Source organism: Ictalurus punctatus, chromosome 15 (assembly GCF_001660625.3).
Source record: "Ictalurus punctatus breed USDA103 chromosome 15, Coco_2.0, whole genome shotgun sequence".
Taxonomy (NCBI): domain Eukaryota; kingdom Metazoa; phylum Chordata; class Actinopteri; order Siluriformes; family Ictaluridae; genus Ictalurus; species Ictalurus punctatus.
In genome coordinates, this window is record NC_030430.2 from 25,009,219 (window position 1) to 25,025,817 (window position 16,599).

At 42.2% G+C, this 16,599-nt stretch overlaps 1 protein-coding gene across 1 annotated transcript; it reads left to right on the top strand.

The window, feature by feature from the left end:
* Positions 1-34: 34 nt before the first annotated feature.
* On the top strand, positions 35-16,531 carry LOC108275887 (glutathione hydrolase 7). Its single transcript, XM_017486961.3, has 15 exons — positions 35-348; positions 3,817-4,043; positions 4,596-4,747; positions 4,889-5,003; positions 5,767-5,834; positions 6,117-6,190; positions 6,267-6,460; positions 7,810-7,897; positions 8,880-9,007; positions 9,713-9,801; positions 10,107-10,259; positions 10,791-10,908; positions 12,315-12,452; positions 13,280-13,379; positions 13,514-16,531. The coding sequence occupies exons 1-15, from the start codon at positions 129-131 to the stop codon at positions 13,687-13,689; spliced, it is 2,040 nt and encodes a 679-aa protein (XP_017342450.1). The 5' UTR covers positions 35-128; the 3' UTR covers positions 13,690-16,531.
* The last annotated feature ends 68 nt before the right edge of the window (positions 16,532-16,599 follow it).

Sequence of the window (16,599 nt, forward strand, 5' to 3'; positions counted from 1 at the left end):
CGCGGTACAGTCACGCCTGCACCTGAGGATGAGGATTGTGCGCATGCGCGGTCACAAATTACGACTTCTTGGTGATCCAGAAGCTGCCGGCTTATTATTATTATTGTTGTTGTTGTTAATAAGCGGTCATGTCCGCGGCCTCAGCCGAGGCTCTGGCCGGTTACCCAAGCGGTAAAATGGCCGATAAGGACGCAGGGCAGGAGACTGCGCTGGGCAGCGCTTATTCCCCGGTGGACTACATGAGCATCACCAGCTTCCCCCGTTTACCCGAGGACGACGTGATGGCCGGGGAGAGCGGCCTGAAATCCCGCAGAGACGAGGATCATTTCCTGGGTGAACAGGACACAGGTGTGTTATCAACCTGCGCGCTTCCTCCTTCACGTGCGCTTATTATACACCGTTTTCATATTTTCATTTCCTTACCAACCTGAGGATAAACTGTCTCGACATAATGCAGAAGACTTGTTAAACCGGACCAGGCTTCAGAAAACCAACCCTTTAATCTCTGGTCTTAATTAAATAACACTTAGTCATGATCATCGGGAATCAAACGCTGTCTTTGATCAGGGGAATTCCGCCTTGACTGAGATTTATTTCCATTCATGAAATCAAATCCGCAGCACATGACGCATTTCTGAAACCCTCAGACCTCGGGGTATTCACCTGTGAAGGGAAAAAAAGTTTGATCATATTGTAAGGAATGCTGGTGTGCTGCTTTTCGTGAAAACTGCCTGAAAGCCATTTTAATGACGTGGTAGGGAATTTGGGGATAATGATTGGGAATTTTGGGGAGGTGTGACAGTGCATTGTTGGGGAACTTGGAACAGCATTTTAGGGAATTGTGGAACAGCTGATTTTGGAACAATATGTTTGGGGAATTTTGGGAGAAAATTGCGACAGCAAATTGAGAGGGTGTTTTGGGGACTGTGTGTTTGGGAATTTGGGACTGAATGGTAGGGAATTTGGGGACATTGTGTTATGGAATTTCAGATGTGTGTTTGGAAATTTGGGACTGTGCATTTGGGGAAAATGGGGTACGGTATGTTTGGGGAATTTTTGGAGAATGTTTTCAGGGAATTTTTGGAGTGCATTTTTGGGAAATTGGGACAGCGATTTTGGGAATTTGGCACAGCACATTTGGGAAATTGGAACCGCATTTTAGGGAATTGTGGAACAGCTGATTTTGGAACAATATGTTTGGGAATTTGGGACAGCCTGTTCGGAGAAAATTGAGATGGGGCATTTTGGGGGACTGCGTATTTGTGAATTTGGGACAGAATGGTAGGGAAATTGGGATACATTTGGATAATTTGGCACAGAATGGTAGGGAAATTGGGGACATTGTTATGGAATTTTTAGATGTGTGTTTGGAAATTTGGGACTGCGTTTGGGGAAAATTGGGGACAGTATGTTTGGGGAATTTTGGACACGGTCTTTGGGGAATTTTTGGAGTGCATTTTTGGGAGATTGGGACAGCAAATTTGGGAATTGCAGTAGCACATTTAGGAAAATTGGTGACGGCGTATTTGGGACAGAATGGTAAGAACTTTTGGGACAGTATCTTTGGGGATTTATTTATTTAATCAACAGATCAAATTTCAATAACAGGACTTTAAAAATTTTCCAAATTCATCATCAGCTCTTAGACCAACAGCACAGTAGACTGAGTAAAACGGACTGCATATTAAGATGCCTCCCTTCGTCACACTTTCTACTTCACTCATTATAACAACGTTAACATTTTCCAAATGGGTCAGGGTTGGGTTATAAGATAGCAAGGGTAGCTTAGATTAACGTTTGTGTGTTTTACATCATTAGAAAACTGTTTCCATTCCATTTCTATTTACCTGAACCGTGCTGAAACCGTATTTAATCATTGTTAAGCTTATAATATATATATATATATATTATAGCCAATATAGCTATTTTAGACATCTTGAAAATTCTTCAATTATAAACATGCGTATATGACGTGATGTAATTAATAGAACACTGTATATACACTATATACACACACACACCATACACACACATGTGTAATACATTAGTTTATAACCTTTCTTCCTACCTCAAGCATTTTGGGGTCAGCTTCCTGTTTGCTGTTGACCACATCCTCTCACATGAATTAAGTCATGTGTTTTCTATCTCATTAGGCCAGAAAATAAATGCTGCGACGTTAAACTGTCTCTGGATTCACTACAACAGGAAATCAGTTAGTGTAAATGTTTATCCAGGACCCAGACACACAACTCTTGGATGTTCTTCATGAGAACGTGAAATGTGTTTAAACATAGGTTTTAAGTAACATTCACTGGTGACATTATAAAAGCCCTGAAACCTGATTATACATGATTTTTAAATATGGCTCATATATGTATATACATATCGTACTCCATCCATCCATACATGCATCTTCTATACCGCTTAATCCTTCTCAGGGTCACGGGGAACCTGGAGCCGATCCCAGGGAGCATGGGGCACGAGGCGGGGTACACCCTGGACAGGGTGCCAGTCCATCACAGGGCACAATCAGATACACACTCACACACCCATTCATACACTACGGACACTTTAGACACGCCAATCAGCCTACCATGCATGTGTTTGGACTGGGGGAGGAAACCGGAGTACCCGGAGGAAACCCCCGCAGCACGGGGAGAACACGCCTGATCGCACTCCTCTGAACATATTGAACTTGCATATAGAAAACCAACTGCGCAGAAACATGATGCGAACTGTTCCGCTTAAACGAGTGCTTGACGTTAAAGTGTGTCCGCTTTAACCCTAATCCTATAGCAGTATTTGCGTTGGGTGGGGTGACTAATCTTTAAGCACTTATACTGATGCGCAAGTAATTGCTCCCTAAATTCAGCCTCTTCTCTTACTGTATAAACATCACGAAGGCAGCGTCATGAGATCTGCATATGATGAACAAACAAAAAGTAGGAAGTGTGATTATCAGGACGGGAGCGCACTTCCATCGCACGCGGACAACTAAATAGTGCCGGAAATAACGTATAATATAATTAACACTGTTTATAAATAAAAACTGCTTTTGTAGCAGCTCCGAAGTGTTGCACTATTAACCAGTGTGTGTTTGCATCACATACGCAGATTATTATTATTATTATTATTATTATTATTATTGTTTCTAATCTGTTATTATTATAGGATTAATAACATTATTATGACCGTGTCAGAAGTTATTTGTGGAAGTCGTTCAGTCGCTCCAGGATTTTGCGTTCACAGAAATGAACACGAAATCAAGGAAACGGCGCAATATTCGGAGGAGCATGCGGTTTTTCAAAATGGCTGCAGATTTACCGCACGTTCGGGCCGAGACGCCTCACGTGACGTCTTCAGCCGAAGCCCTCTTCGATTCGCGTGCGTCGGACCCGAGTACAGCTAAAAGGTCTCGTTTACCAACGAGAAAATGTCCTGAAATTGCGATTTCATCAATTCATCCAATTGCCGTGGTACTTAACTTGTGCGGCCACTCTGTGCGGCCCAACCTAGACACACGGTTGATTGGTTTCCCATAACAGCATGACATGTAGTGGTTCATTTCTTGCTTTATATATTCAAATTATCGTTTGGGTCATGATTTATTTATTTACACGATTGGCGTACATTTTTAACATCTGTAAGTTCCTAATTGTGACCGGGCCGAACCGAAACCTGTTGTTTACATGCGGGGATGAGTTTAACGTGGATAGATAAGCCTGAAGTTAGGAGACGCAAATTTCCTCTGAGAGGATTACCAGAGAGAGGCTCAAGATTGCAAACGCAGATTATCTGTCTGTGATGCGTCCTCAGACCCGGACCTGTTCCTGAAGTCAGCGCGTCTGCAGCGCGTGGCCTCATCAGCGTCGGACCTGGCCAGCCACGATTCATCTCCTCTGAGAGAGACGAGGCAAGACCCGCTGGCTCAGGACTGCGCGTGTACACGAGACGGCCTCACCGTCCTCATCACGGCCTGCCTGACCTTCGCCACCGGGGTCACCATCGCCCTCATCGTGCAGATCTATTTAGGAGAACCGCAGGTACTTTTAAAAAAAAAAAAAAAAAAGCTTCTTGGAGCCTGAGTACAGATATATTCTCAATATTTTACTTCAGATTAGAAACCGTAGTGGCTATAGGTGTATAAGTCGTATCACTTCTATGTACGTTACACACTTACATAGCAAATAAACGATCAAATGGTCACGGATCGCTAGCTGTATCGTGGGCTTAATCTGCACTCTGACATCCAGCTTCCTTACAAGGAGGGATATACAAATGAAAGAATTTCACTTTACTGTACAAACTGAGCTTAAAGCGTTGTCTGAAAGGCTTTTCTTTGTATCTCGTGTAGTTTTTAAAAAGTACGTTTTCAGAGAGTATTTCTTCCCCAAAGAGTTTTGAGATCTCTCACAGTTGAGCACTGCGAGATTATACATCTTTCTGCATTGGTTCGACGTATCTGTGAAATTCTACACAGTGGGACCTTCTACACTGTTATAACCCTATATTCGTGGATGATGCAGTCTTGTTTGAGTAAGATAATATTATATCATATCACATTACTATAAAAACAGCCCCTGGTGTTGTGTTAGATCTTTAATCAGGGTGCCGTGGTGACGGACGTGGCCCGCTGCACCTCTCTGGGTTTCGACGTTCTCGGTCAGCAGGGTTCCAGCGTGGACGCTGCCATCACCGCCGCTCTCTGCTTGGGTATCATCCACCCCCACACCTCGGGCCTCGGCGGGTACGGAACGTGATCTCACGGCGCTGTCTCTCTAACAGTACTCTTTTAATCAGCGCAATAAAAGATATCAGATCTGAAGTACAGAACTGCAGAGTGTCTTTTAGTTCCGAGTTACAAGCTGTCCCGTTTCTGCCTGTACAGTGGAGGAGTGATGCTGGTCCACGACATTCGAAAAAACGAAAGCCGCATCATTGACTTCCGCGAAACGGCGCCCTCTGGCCTGCGGGCGGAGATGCTGCAGGACGTCCAGCAGAAGGTAAACAAATTGCCTGGATCTAAAGGCGTTGTCGCAGCTGTTATTCCTTTTACAGCGTCGAAGTCAAAGTGCAGTTGATACTTCTGGTTCGTTGATTTGGTTCGGTGTGTTTTTTTCGAAAGCATCCAAGCCTAGAGATCCCACTGAAATAAAGAATGAGAGATTTATATAAATAGCTAGGTTAAGTTAGATTATTTTCTCCTGTTGTTTGTCCACAACCCTTCACATTTCTGCCGCTCTACAGCTCTGCCCTTCGGTTCCGTTTGTGCCTTTTAGCTCAGTTTAGTAGCTCCCATCTATAAAACAAATGGCATGTTTGATTCAGTTCCTGCAGGTGAGTCGATTCAGAGTCGATTCAGCTTTCTCACTAGAGTGGAACGAGACCGGCTCGCTTTCAGACCTGGAAACTAAACGGAGAGTTCATGATAATGGTTCAGTAGTTAAGTTCGACCCCAAGGTTGTGAGTTCAAACCACATGACCGCTGATTTAGAGTACTACTGTACAACTGGCCCTTGAGCAAGAATCTTAAACGGTCAGCCTCTGAGCTGTTGAATTCGTCAATACCAAAAGTTATTTTGAAGATGCCTGTGACTGAGGGACGTCGCTTTTCCCGAGCGTAATTCGATACGCGAACATTAGAACTATTATTACTTGCTCGGGAATATATTGACTCTCGACCCAACTGTAATCTCAGATAAGCGTGTTTGCGCTCTAGGACGTGTTTGTTGAACGTCTTTGGTTTTCCTTTGTTTTCTCTTTCAGCCGGGTCTCATGGTGGCTGTACCAGGCATGCTCAGTGGACTGCATCAAGCTCACCAGCTCTACGGAAAGTAAGCTGAAATTCACCGGCTGAGGATCTTTGGCTGAATCCCAAATGGCTTTATGTTCACTACATGTCCATAGAGGTTCTCACCCCTAATTTACACCTTTTAAGGTGTAACATCTGAGTAGTAGAAGAGACCGACGTGAATGTGTAGCGAATGCTTCCTATAAAACTAGCTTTACTGCAGTAGCTCTTGTACTGATCGTGATCCCTTCCCTTTTAAGTATACTTCAGAAAGTGCAATTGCACCAAAATTTGCAGCATGTTTACAAATGTGATCATTTTGCAGAAAGTCCTGGAAGGAGGTGATCACGATGGCCGCAGACGTCGCCAGGAAAGGCTTCAACGTAACCCATGACCTGGGTGAGCAGCCTGCAGTTCAACACCGATTATAGATCTGATCAGAAACGTGTTGCTATAATCTGTTTATTCCCTCTAGCGGACGCTCTGTCCCAAATAAAGGTAGAGAATGTCTCGGAGGCTTTCAGGGAGCTCTTCCTTCCCGACGGCCATCCTCCTCTCTCTGGCCTCTTCATGACACGGCAGGATCTGGCGGCCATTTTGGACCGAGTGGCAGCCAATGGGATCTCTGAGTTCTACGATGGAAATCTGACACAGGAAATGGCGTCTACGGTAACGAATCTTTAAAACATTGTGGCACTGAACAGAAAGTGTTTGTAGCACGTATTTCGTTTCATGTTGTTGAAATATCCTAAAGAGGAGAAAGTGTAGCTTATGGACAAAAATTCAGCTAGGGATAGAATTTATCAGCGGAGATGTGTTGATATGATGTGCACACCATGGATGGCAGAAAAATTTTAAATAATGAAAGTTACACGTATACAGTGTGTAATTCAATATTGTCATTTGAAATATGTAACATAGTTTAGACACGCCTCCCTTACTTGGTGTGAAAATCCCGGAGGCCACGCCTCCTTCGGTGGGACTGACAGCCGTAGAAACCATGCCTCTCTCACTGGTGCTCACAAGCACGGATGTCAGGCCTCCTTCACTGAGACTGACAGGTACGGTGGCCACACCTTCTTTGCTGTGATTGACATGCATAGAGACCACACCTCTTTCATAAGGACTTACTGTATAGGTAAAGTGCTACTATGAGGCATGAAGGCCACACCTCTCTCTGAAACTGAGAATAACAGAGGCCACACCTCCTTTACCAAGATTAACAGACCCAGAGGCCACACCTCCTTTACCAAGACTAGAAGGCACTGAGGCCACACCTTCTTTACCAAGACTAGAAGGCACAGAGGCCACACCTTCTTTACCAAGACTAGAAGGCACAGAGGCCACACCTTCTTTACCAAGACTAGCAGGCACAGAGGCCATGCCTCCTTCACTGGAACTGGCAGGTAAAGGGGCCACACCTTCTTTGCTGTGATTGACAGGCATAGAGACTACACCTCTCTCATTAGGACTTCTAGGTAAAGAGGCCACTTCTTTTTCAGTGCAACTGACAAGCACAAAGCCCACGCCTCCGTTACTGTGATTGACAACCACACAGGCCACACCTCTTTCACTGACACTGACAAAGCACAGGGGCCACGCCTCTTCCAGTGGGTCTGAAAGGTAAAGTGGCCACACCTCTCTCTATGGGTTTGACAGGCACACAGATCAGACCTCCCTTATTGTGAATGACAAGCACACAGGCCACGCCTCCTTTACAGAGCCACAGAGACTCGCAGAGAGCACGAGATAAAACACTGCGTTAAAAGACATTCATTTAATAATATTTCTCCTGTACATAACCTAATAATAATAATAATAATAATAATAATAATGAATCAGGGTGAGTGTAAACAGATTTTATTGAAATCCATTCCATCACCAAATTTCACACAGATTCCACCGCAGTTCTGTAACATTTAATACGGCATGTGACGTGATGCGATGTGGATTTCTGGTGTGTTTAGGGAGAATGTTTAGATGTGCTGTGTTGATGTTTGATATGTTTTGTTGCTCAGGTTCAGGCCAGTGGAGGTGTTCTGATGGAGGTGGATTTCAGTAACTACACCACAGTCCTCCAGCAGCCAGTACAGAGCCGTTACCAAGGTAATCATCTCCCTCTTTTTATACTGAACGCTAAATTGTATTTTTTGATATTGATGGTAATAATACGGTTTTGTTTATATGGTGCGTTGGGTGGGAGTCTAATAGTGGTTGTAAGGTTGTGAGTTTAGAACTGTAACAGTAATACAAGGAACAGAAACAAAAACAAGAAAACCATGATGACTTGCAAGACCTGTTTCACAATACTGACACTAGAGAATGGTAAATAAACGCCTCCGTATAGAAAACCTCAGCATGTCAAGGTCATTTATTAATCTGTAAGAGCGTCCACCGTACAAAACATTATATTGTGTGGAAGATCATTTAATCGAGATATAAATCTGATCACTAAACTACTACATTCGTTTTAACCTTCATTAAGTGTTACATAACTGCTAATAAAGATATTAATAAATCAATCAACTTTAATTTTCTCGGGTCTTAGGATTCAAACACAACCTCCTAGTCCAGAACAAAGAACTGATCTCTCTCTCTCTCTCTCTCTCTCTCTCTCTCTCTCTCTTTGTCTCTGTCTGTCCCTCTCGCTGTCTCTTGCTCTATCTGTCTGTCTGTCTCTCGCTCTGTCTCTCTGGTTCTGTCTCTCTCTCTCTGTTTGTGTCTCTCTCTGTCTGTCCCTCTCGCTGTATCTCTCTCTATCTGTCTGTCTCTCGCTCTCTCCGTCTCTCTCTGTTTCTGTCTCTCTCTTTGTTTCTGTCTGTCACTCTCTGTCTGTCTCTCTCTCTCTCTCTGTCTGTCTGTATATCTCTGTGTCTCTCTCTCGCTCTCTCTTTCTGTCTATCTTTCTCTGTGTCTCTCTCTCTCTGTTTCTGTCTGTCTGTGTCTCTCTCTCTGTCCATCTGTCTCGGTCTCTCTCTCTCTCTCTCTCTCTCTCTCTCTCTCTCTCTGTGTGTGTGTGTGTGTGTGTGTGTGTGTGTGTGTGTGTGTGTGTGTGTGTGTGTGTGTGTGTGTGTGTGTGTGAGACTAGGTTATCAGATAATGGCCGCACCGCCTCCTCACGCTGGAGCCGCCCTCATTACAGCCCTCAACATCTTGGAAGGTTACAACATCACCAGTCAGACTCAGAGGAGCAGCACCCTCCACTGGATCACTGAGGTACTGCAAGGAAAATAATCAAATAAACAAACAAATAAATAGATAGATAAATAAATAAATATAGTAAACTTATTTATTCAGCACCTTTTTATACATTTAGTGGTTAGCATGTTCGTCTCACGCCTCCAAGGTGTTCGGGGTTTGATTCCCCCCGCTGCCCTGTGTGTGCGGAGTTTGCATGTTCTCGCTGCGCTGCGGGGGTTTCCTCCGGGTACTCCGGTTTCCTCCCCCAGTCCAAACACATGCATGGTAGGCTGATTGGCGTGTCTAAAGTGTCCGTAGTGTATGAATGGGTGTGTGAATGTGTATGTGATTGTGCCCTGCGATGTATTGGTACCCCGTCCAGGGTGTACCCCGCCTCGTGCCCCATGCTCCCTGGGATAGGCTGCAGGTTCCCCGTGACCCGGTAGGATAAGCGGTATAGAAGATGGATGGACTGATGTATTTATAAATGGTGTGTAAATATAAAATAAAACGTGTACTCAACGTGTACTCACTTCACCTGTCGGTGGTGGTTTTAATGTTCTGGCCGATCGGTGTGTATGATTCGAAACCGACTCCGGAGCGGTCCAGACTGTGAACGATGTACGAATAAATGCTTTTCTTTGTATCCAGCTTGATAAAATTACGGACGTTGTTTGTAACACGATCGCATTGTTTTTTGTTTGTTTGTTTGTTTATTCATTTTTTTCTTGTCGTTTTTAGACCCTGAAAATCTCCTTGTCTCTGGCCAGCGCTCTCGGAGACCCTGCGTTTGACTCGTCTGTCTCCGAAGTCCTGGATCGAATGTTAAGGTAAAACATTCGCTCTCGATGCATAAGACGCGATACCGACAAACTACTACTCGAGGAATTATAATAAGGTTATACATGTGGATGAGGAGATTTGCTCATCCAGGTCTTAAATCCTGTCACTTCATACTCACGAGGTTTCACTTAAATTGATTTATATAGTGAGTCCTGGGACGAGCACAAGGCAGCGTTGATGATTACAGCAGCAGTTCTCGGGTAGAAATCTATAGCACCCGGGTGAGACGTGCGAATAAACCGTTATCCATAGTATTGAGTGTGTATTAAACGTTTGTGTTTGTGTGTTCCAGTAAAAGTCAGGCTGCTCAGTTCCAGCACATGATCAACGACTCGTACTCCTCTCCTCCGGACCATTACTCGCCCAGTTACGCTCTGGAGGAGGGCACAGGGGTCAGCCAGGTCATGGTCATGGGGCCTGATGACTTCATCGTCTCTGTAATGAGGTACTGATGAAAAGTGCACGTGACGCGCACCTTGCTTAATCGAACACCGATGATAAACAGATTAAGAAAACACGTTGTTACTTAACAAAGAAAATCGTAAAGAGTTTTCTCTAAGGAGATTATTTAACGTGGACGGCAGGAGTCTGAAGTGTCAGCGTGAAGTAGTGACTTTACGTTTTCCGACATCTTCGGGATCGAGGCGTTTACGTTCCTCGGTACCGTGACAATCTGCATTTAGTTGTTCGTAGCTGCTACAACGTAAGAGTTAACAGGAGCTAACTTGTTCCGTGAGCCTTCCCCAAAGTTAAACGTAACAACAAGTGGATAAAAAGCGTGATGCTTTTTATCTTGATTAATAAGTAAAACATTGCTATAATAGTAAACGTGCTTTTGTATTAAAACAAGGACCTTCGCACCACCCCATCGAGGGTTGTGTTCTGCCTGTTGTACTGATGTTTACATTGCTATTCTTGAGAAAGCTAGAATGATCTAGTTTGCTTGTTTGTTTGTTTGTTTGTTTGTTTGTCTTAGCTCGATGAATCAGCCTTTCGGCAGCCGCATCGTGACGCCATCTGGAATCCTCCTGAACAGCCAAATTCTGGACTTCTCCTGGCCCAACAAGAGTCAGAGCTCCGCCCCGTCCAATCCGGTACTCAGAATTCACTTCCTGTTTGGTCGGTTGTTTATTTATTTATTTACAATTGTACATACGTTTAATGATTTACCCAGGTGAGTCCTTTTGAAGCTAAGGATCATCCGTGAAATCCACAGAATGGCTTTTCTTTGGCGTGTTAATCTACACAAATAGTGATTAATCGATACACTCATGGAGCACTTTATTAGGAACACCCGTACACCTACTCGTTCATGCAGTTATCCGATCAGCCAGTCGTGTGGCAGCGTAAAATCACGCTGATGCAAGCCAGCAGCTTGCTTGTTGGTGCTAGAGGGGCTGGTTTGAGTAGTTCTATAGATGCTGATCTTCTGGGATTTTCACCCACAACAGTCTGTAGAGTTTACTCAGAATGGTGCGATAAAGAAAAAACATCCAGTGAGCGGCAGTTCTGCTGTTCAGGCGGTTCGAGCCGACAGAGCGGCTACGGTAACTCGGATAAGCACCGTGTACGGTTGTGATGAGCAGAAAAGCATCTCTGAATGCACAACACGTCAGATATTGAGGCGGATGAGGTACAACAGCAGAAGACCACGTCGGGTTCCTCTTCTGTCAGTGAAGAACAGAACGCTGAGGCTGCATTGGGCACAGGTTCACCAAAACTGGACTGGAAAAACGTAGCCTGGTCTGAAGCTGGATTTCTGCTGAGGCACACAGATGGTACGGTCAGACAACAGCATGAACCCATGGACCCAATCAATGTTGACCCTTGTGTCAACAGTCCAGGCTGGTGGAGGTAGTGTAATGGTGTGGGGAATGCTTTCTCTGCACGCTTTGGGCCCTGTTAATACCAATCAATCATGGCTTGGAAGCCACACCCTATTTGAGTATTGTTGGTGACCGTGTGCATCCCTTCATGGCCACAATTGAACCATCATCTAATGGCTACTTCCAGCATGATAATGCACCATGTCCCAAAGCAAAAGTCATCTCAGACCGCTTTCATGGACATGACGGTGAGTTCAGTGTTCTTCAGAGGCCTTCCCAGTCACCGGATATGAATCCAGTAGATCACCTTTGGGATGTAGTAGAGCGGGAGATTCGCAACATGAAAGCGTGGCTGAAAAATCTGCAGGAATTGCAGACCAGAGTCTCAGTGGAACATTTCCAACATCTCATGGAATCCACGCCGCGTAGAATTGAGGCTGTTTTTGATAGCAAAGGAAGGCCCTAGGCAGTATTAGCATAGTGATCCTAATAAAGTGCATTTATGATTTTGTTTGGACTTGATCAATAACTGTAAGCTGCTTTTTTCTCTTCAGTATTCCACACTTTAGATTCATTATTATTATTATTATTATTATTATTATTATTATTATTAGCCACCTGTTCTATGTATCTTCATTAACATGGGTGTGTGCTGTGTTTAAACTCGTCTCCAGCACAACAGTGTTCAGCCCGGGAAGAGGCCGCTCTCGTTCCTCATGCCCACTGTCGTCAGACCCTCGCTGGGTGTCTGTGGTACTTACGTGGCGCTCGGATCCTCCAACGGCGACCGCGCGGTCAGCGGCATCACACAGGTTCAGCAGCTTCACTACGCGACACACTTTATTTCACTGTTGGATCACACAGCTTCTGAAAAGCAGCCTGTGAAAGGAAATGATTGATGTATATGAGAGTGAGAGAGAGAGCAATAGATCGATAGATACAGATATATTATTTATATTTACTCAGCATCTCTCATAACTTTTTAGCTCAGGAACATAATAATCATGCTGTTTTATTTTATTTTTAAAAAAAAAGAATTATTAAAAAAAATAGTTTAAGTTAAAACAAGAAAAAAAAACAGATAATGCCTGATTCAAATCGATTACTACTATTATTATTATTATTATTATTATTATTATTATTATTATTATTGCTGCTGTTGTTGTTATCATCCAGTTTCCAATAGTTAGTTTGAATGAATATATATTTAATATTAAATAAGTTAATAAAATAATAAATATAAAGTGAAAATAATAATTGCCTCCTAATAAAGCTGTTGTATTATTTTTTTTATTATTATTATTCAGAGCATGGAAAGACTTGAGCTTATATCTTTTTGGTTCTTTTCAATATATTATTTTTTAAAAATCCAAACCACTAAAATATTATGTTGCTGCAATGTGCACTCACTTTTTATTTGTAAATTAATAAATTAAAGGTAAAAAAAAAAAGCATTTTTTTAAAATCACCTAGAAATTGGTGATGCAAACTTTTGCACCTGTATCGTCGTCTTCTTATTATTATTATTATTGTATTATTAATACTGTAAGTAAATTGCTAACTGTTACGAGAGCCGAATTCACCGCGCACGAACAAATAACGAATGCGTTATCTCGATCTTTCTTTGTCGTTTCTGCAGGTTTTGATGAACGTCTTGTCACTGCATAAGAATCTGAGCGACAGTCTGACCATTGGCAGGCTTCACCCTGAGATCCAGCCCAACACGCTCCTGGTGGACGGTGAGATCTGTCGTTCAAGACCCTTGTTTTTGAGCAGTATGGGCGTGTCTAGCGGGAGAGGTCTTTGATTTGAAATGGATCTACATTCTGTATGTCACGGTCAGATCAATTCTGTCAAATCCCCCCCCCAATAGCGGAGTTTCAGAGTGCGGACGTGGAGACGCTGGAGCAGAAAGGCCACGATGTTCAGAGGGTGGAGGTCATATCGCTGGTGGAAGGAACCAGGAGAACCAACGACGTCATCATCGGGGTGAAGGACCCTCGCAGTGTCGACGCCTCCGCGCTCACCATGTTCACGTCCATGCCGTAATAACCCCGCCCCCAGCGCTCTACTGTACTGTGTGTGCAATAACGCAAATGTAGACTGAATGTACACTACTAACACTTGGAAAAAGTGGCTCTAAGCCACATCTCTCACACACACACACACACACACACACACACACACACACACACACACACACACACACACACAGCATGCTCACACCTAGACGTCACTAAACCACACATCATCCAGGCTGCCTAAGGTTCAGTTCAGACCCGGTGTTAACTTTCGTCTCAGGTGATCTGATCACAGGCGGTTAGGTACTGGTCGTCATGGAGACGTGATCTAATTACTTAAAGGTGCAATGGTTTTTTTTTTTTTTTTTTTTTTTTTTTTTTTAAATTAATTCTTTACTCGTACAAATAACCTGGAAGTCGACCCTGATCAAAATAAACAACTGAAAAAAAGTGAATTAAGTCAGTTGGGAAAATTTAATCCGGAATGCTTGTTTGTGTTTGGATGCGCTTCCTGTCAGTCATTTTTTTAGACACTATACAGGCCACTGTAGATCCTGGGGGCGGAGCTTGGTGAATGTGGGTGGGAATCATTCAAATCTTGAACATACCTAACCGTTAGAGACCTAATCTTGGGGTTTAAATTGTTTTGTTTTTTTTTAAAAGAACTCATCTCACCTACTGCACCTTTAAACCAGATGGTCGATGATTGAGTTAAAAAATGAAATTAGAGTATGTTTACCTTTTTAAAAATAACAATTCAAGTGAAAATTGGTATCCAAATGATGACTTGAGTGAGAGCAGGAAAGAAAACTACGTAGCTGGTGCATGATTCATGAAGTCTTTAATTCCTCTTATACCACAGCAATTAAAATGTTTTTCATTTATCAAAGTACATCGTCGTACTTTTTATCCATTTGTAGTTACGTTTAATGTTGTGGAACCTCCTAGTTCCTGCGTAAAAGTGTAAAATGTTACATAAACGTCTCCTTTACAGAAAACTTCACCGAATCGACGATTACACGGTTTTGTCCGGCGGACGCTCCGTATAGTCTCTGTGAACGTCTCGTTACTATAGAAACGATGACGTATCGGAAGGAGCGTGTTAATATCTAATATAAACCTGCACTACTATCAGAGGTGCTGTGTTAGAAAATGAATTGAACACCTTCTGACCAATCAGAATCCAGTATTTACATTCCTATTCCACTTCTAATCAAATCCGATGAAATTAGATCAACGTTAATCCCAGGTCTGAACGGGCTCTCGGAGACCTCCGATCTTTTCACACTCGTCCTAATTTTCCCAATCAGGGAACTGAAGAGTTGTTAAGGGGGAGGAGCTTAAGTTCAATATGATCAGCCAATCACAGACTTTAACCTGTGATGCCAATACTTGCGAAATTGCACTTCTAACGCATTTCTCTTCTTTAACATGATGAGTGAAACAGCTAATGATAACATGACGGGTCTTCTCCTTTCGATAGATGATTATGGGGAAAAACAAGAATTCTGTCTTCTTGTTACTAAAGGTTTTTTTTTGTTTGTTTGTATTTTATATTCATAATTCCGGTTGTCTTTAATTACGCAATACAATTTTTTTCCTCTAATGTTAGCTATCTTCTTGGGTCATTTGTTTGATTTTGATTTTACACCATATTTTAAATACGTACATATATTATTTTTGCTAGATACCTTACATCAGCGTTAACATAAGCTAAGCTACCTGTTGCTGTAGCTAACATGAGCGCAATACTGGTTAGCTTTGCTAACGTTGCTAAACCATCATATTATCATTAAATGTTACAGTATGCGGGAAAATAATAGAAAAGCTAGTGATGTCACACGATTACAACTGCAAATCCATGAACAGTGTAACTTAAGCTCCACCCCTTTTTGACTAGCACCACCAATCACACAATATTAAGATTAGTTTGTGGTTTGTTTGGGTTTTATTTCTCTTGTGTATGATTTGAGGACAAACGAACTGCCTTCTGTTCGTAAATGAACATGCGTTGATTCGAATAAAGCAGATTATTCGGGTTATTTAATATAATATAACGGAAATTATTTAACTGAACGGTTATTTTTTGTGAATTTTAATAAGATTATAAAAGAGTTGGATGTAAATTTTTGCTGAAATGTTTATGGATGTTGGCTTTCTTCTACTACTTTTGCTGAATATTATTTATTGATCATTTTAGCGGCTTTGTTTTGGTATTATTTGATGGCAGTGTGTGTTCATGTGGTCTGAAGTTGAATCTGCAGTAATAAGAGAAGTTTTCATTTAATGTCCCGTATGTAAAGAAGGATCTGTTTCGCTTTGGGGTTTTTTTTTTTTCCATTCATTGATTGAATTATTTTTTTTATTTATTCATTCTGTGTGGCGTGATGATGTGATTTTGTACATATTTGCACTATTTCTCCTTTTTTTTAATATTGGGATATCGTGTTGCTTTGAAGGACATGTTACATTTTTGTATGCTGATTTATTAATAAGCGTAGTGTTTAGCAGGTTTAGGAGAAAACGGAACATTTTCCATCGTTAATGTGTTAATGTCATGTGATCATAATGCCTTGAATCCATACTTATGGAACAAAATGGTTCTAGTTATTTTTAAATATGTTGAATACTAATTTACTCAGATTTCCTGCTTATTTTTGTTTTCAGATTTAATCAGGCCTACATTAATGTTCACTTGCAGTGTGTTCAAGTTTAAGTGACTGCTTTAGAGGCTGCTAAATATAAATATATTGACCTGTACACCAAGGCATTATCTGCTATTCAGTGCCTGTATTTTTTTTTCTCCAGTTGTTTAATGTTTGTGAAGCTCTTTTTTCAAAGATGCAATCAAATAAACACATTGACTTGAAGTAACTTGTTTTCAGTGGAACAGAATAGAAGGTATAAATAAATATAGATAGATAGATAGATAGGTATA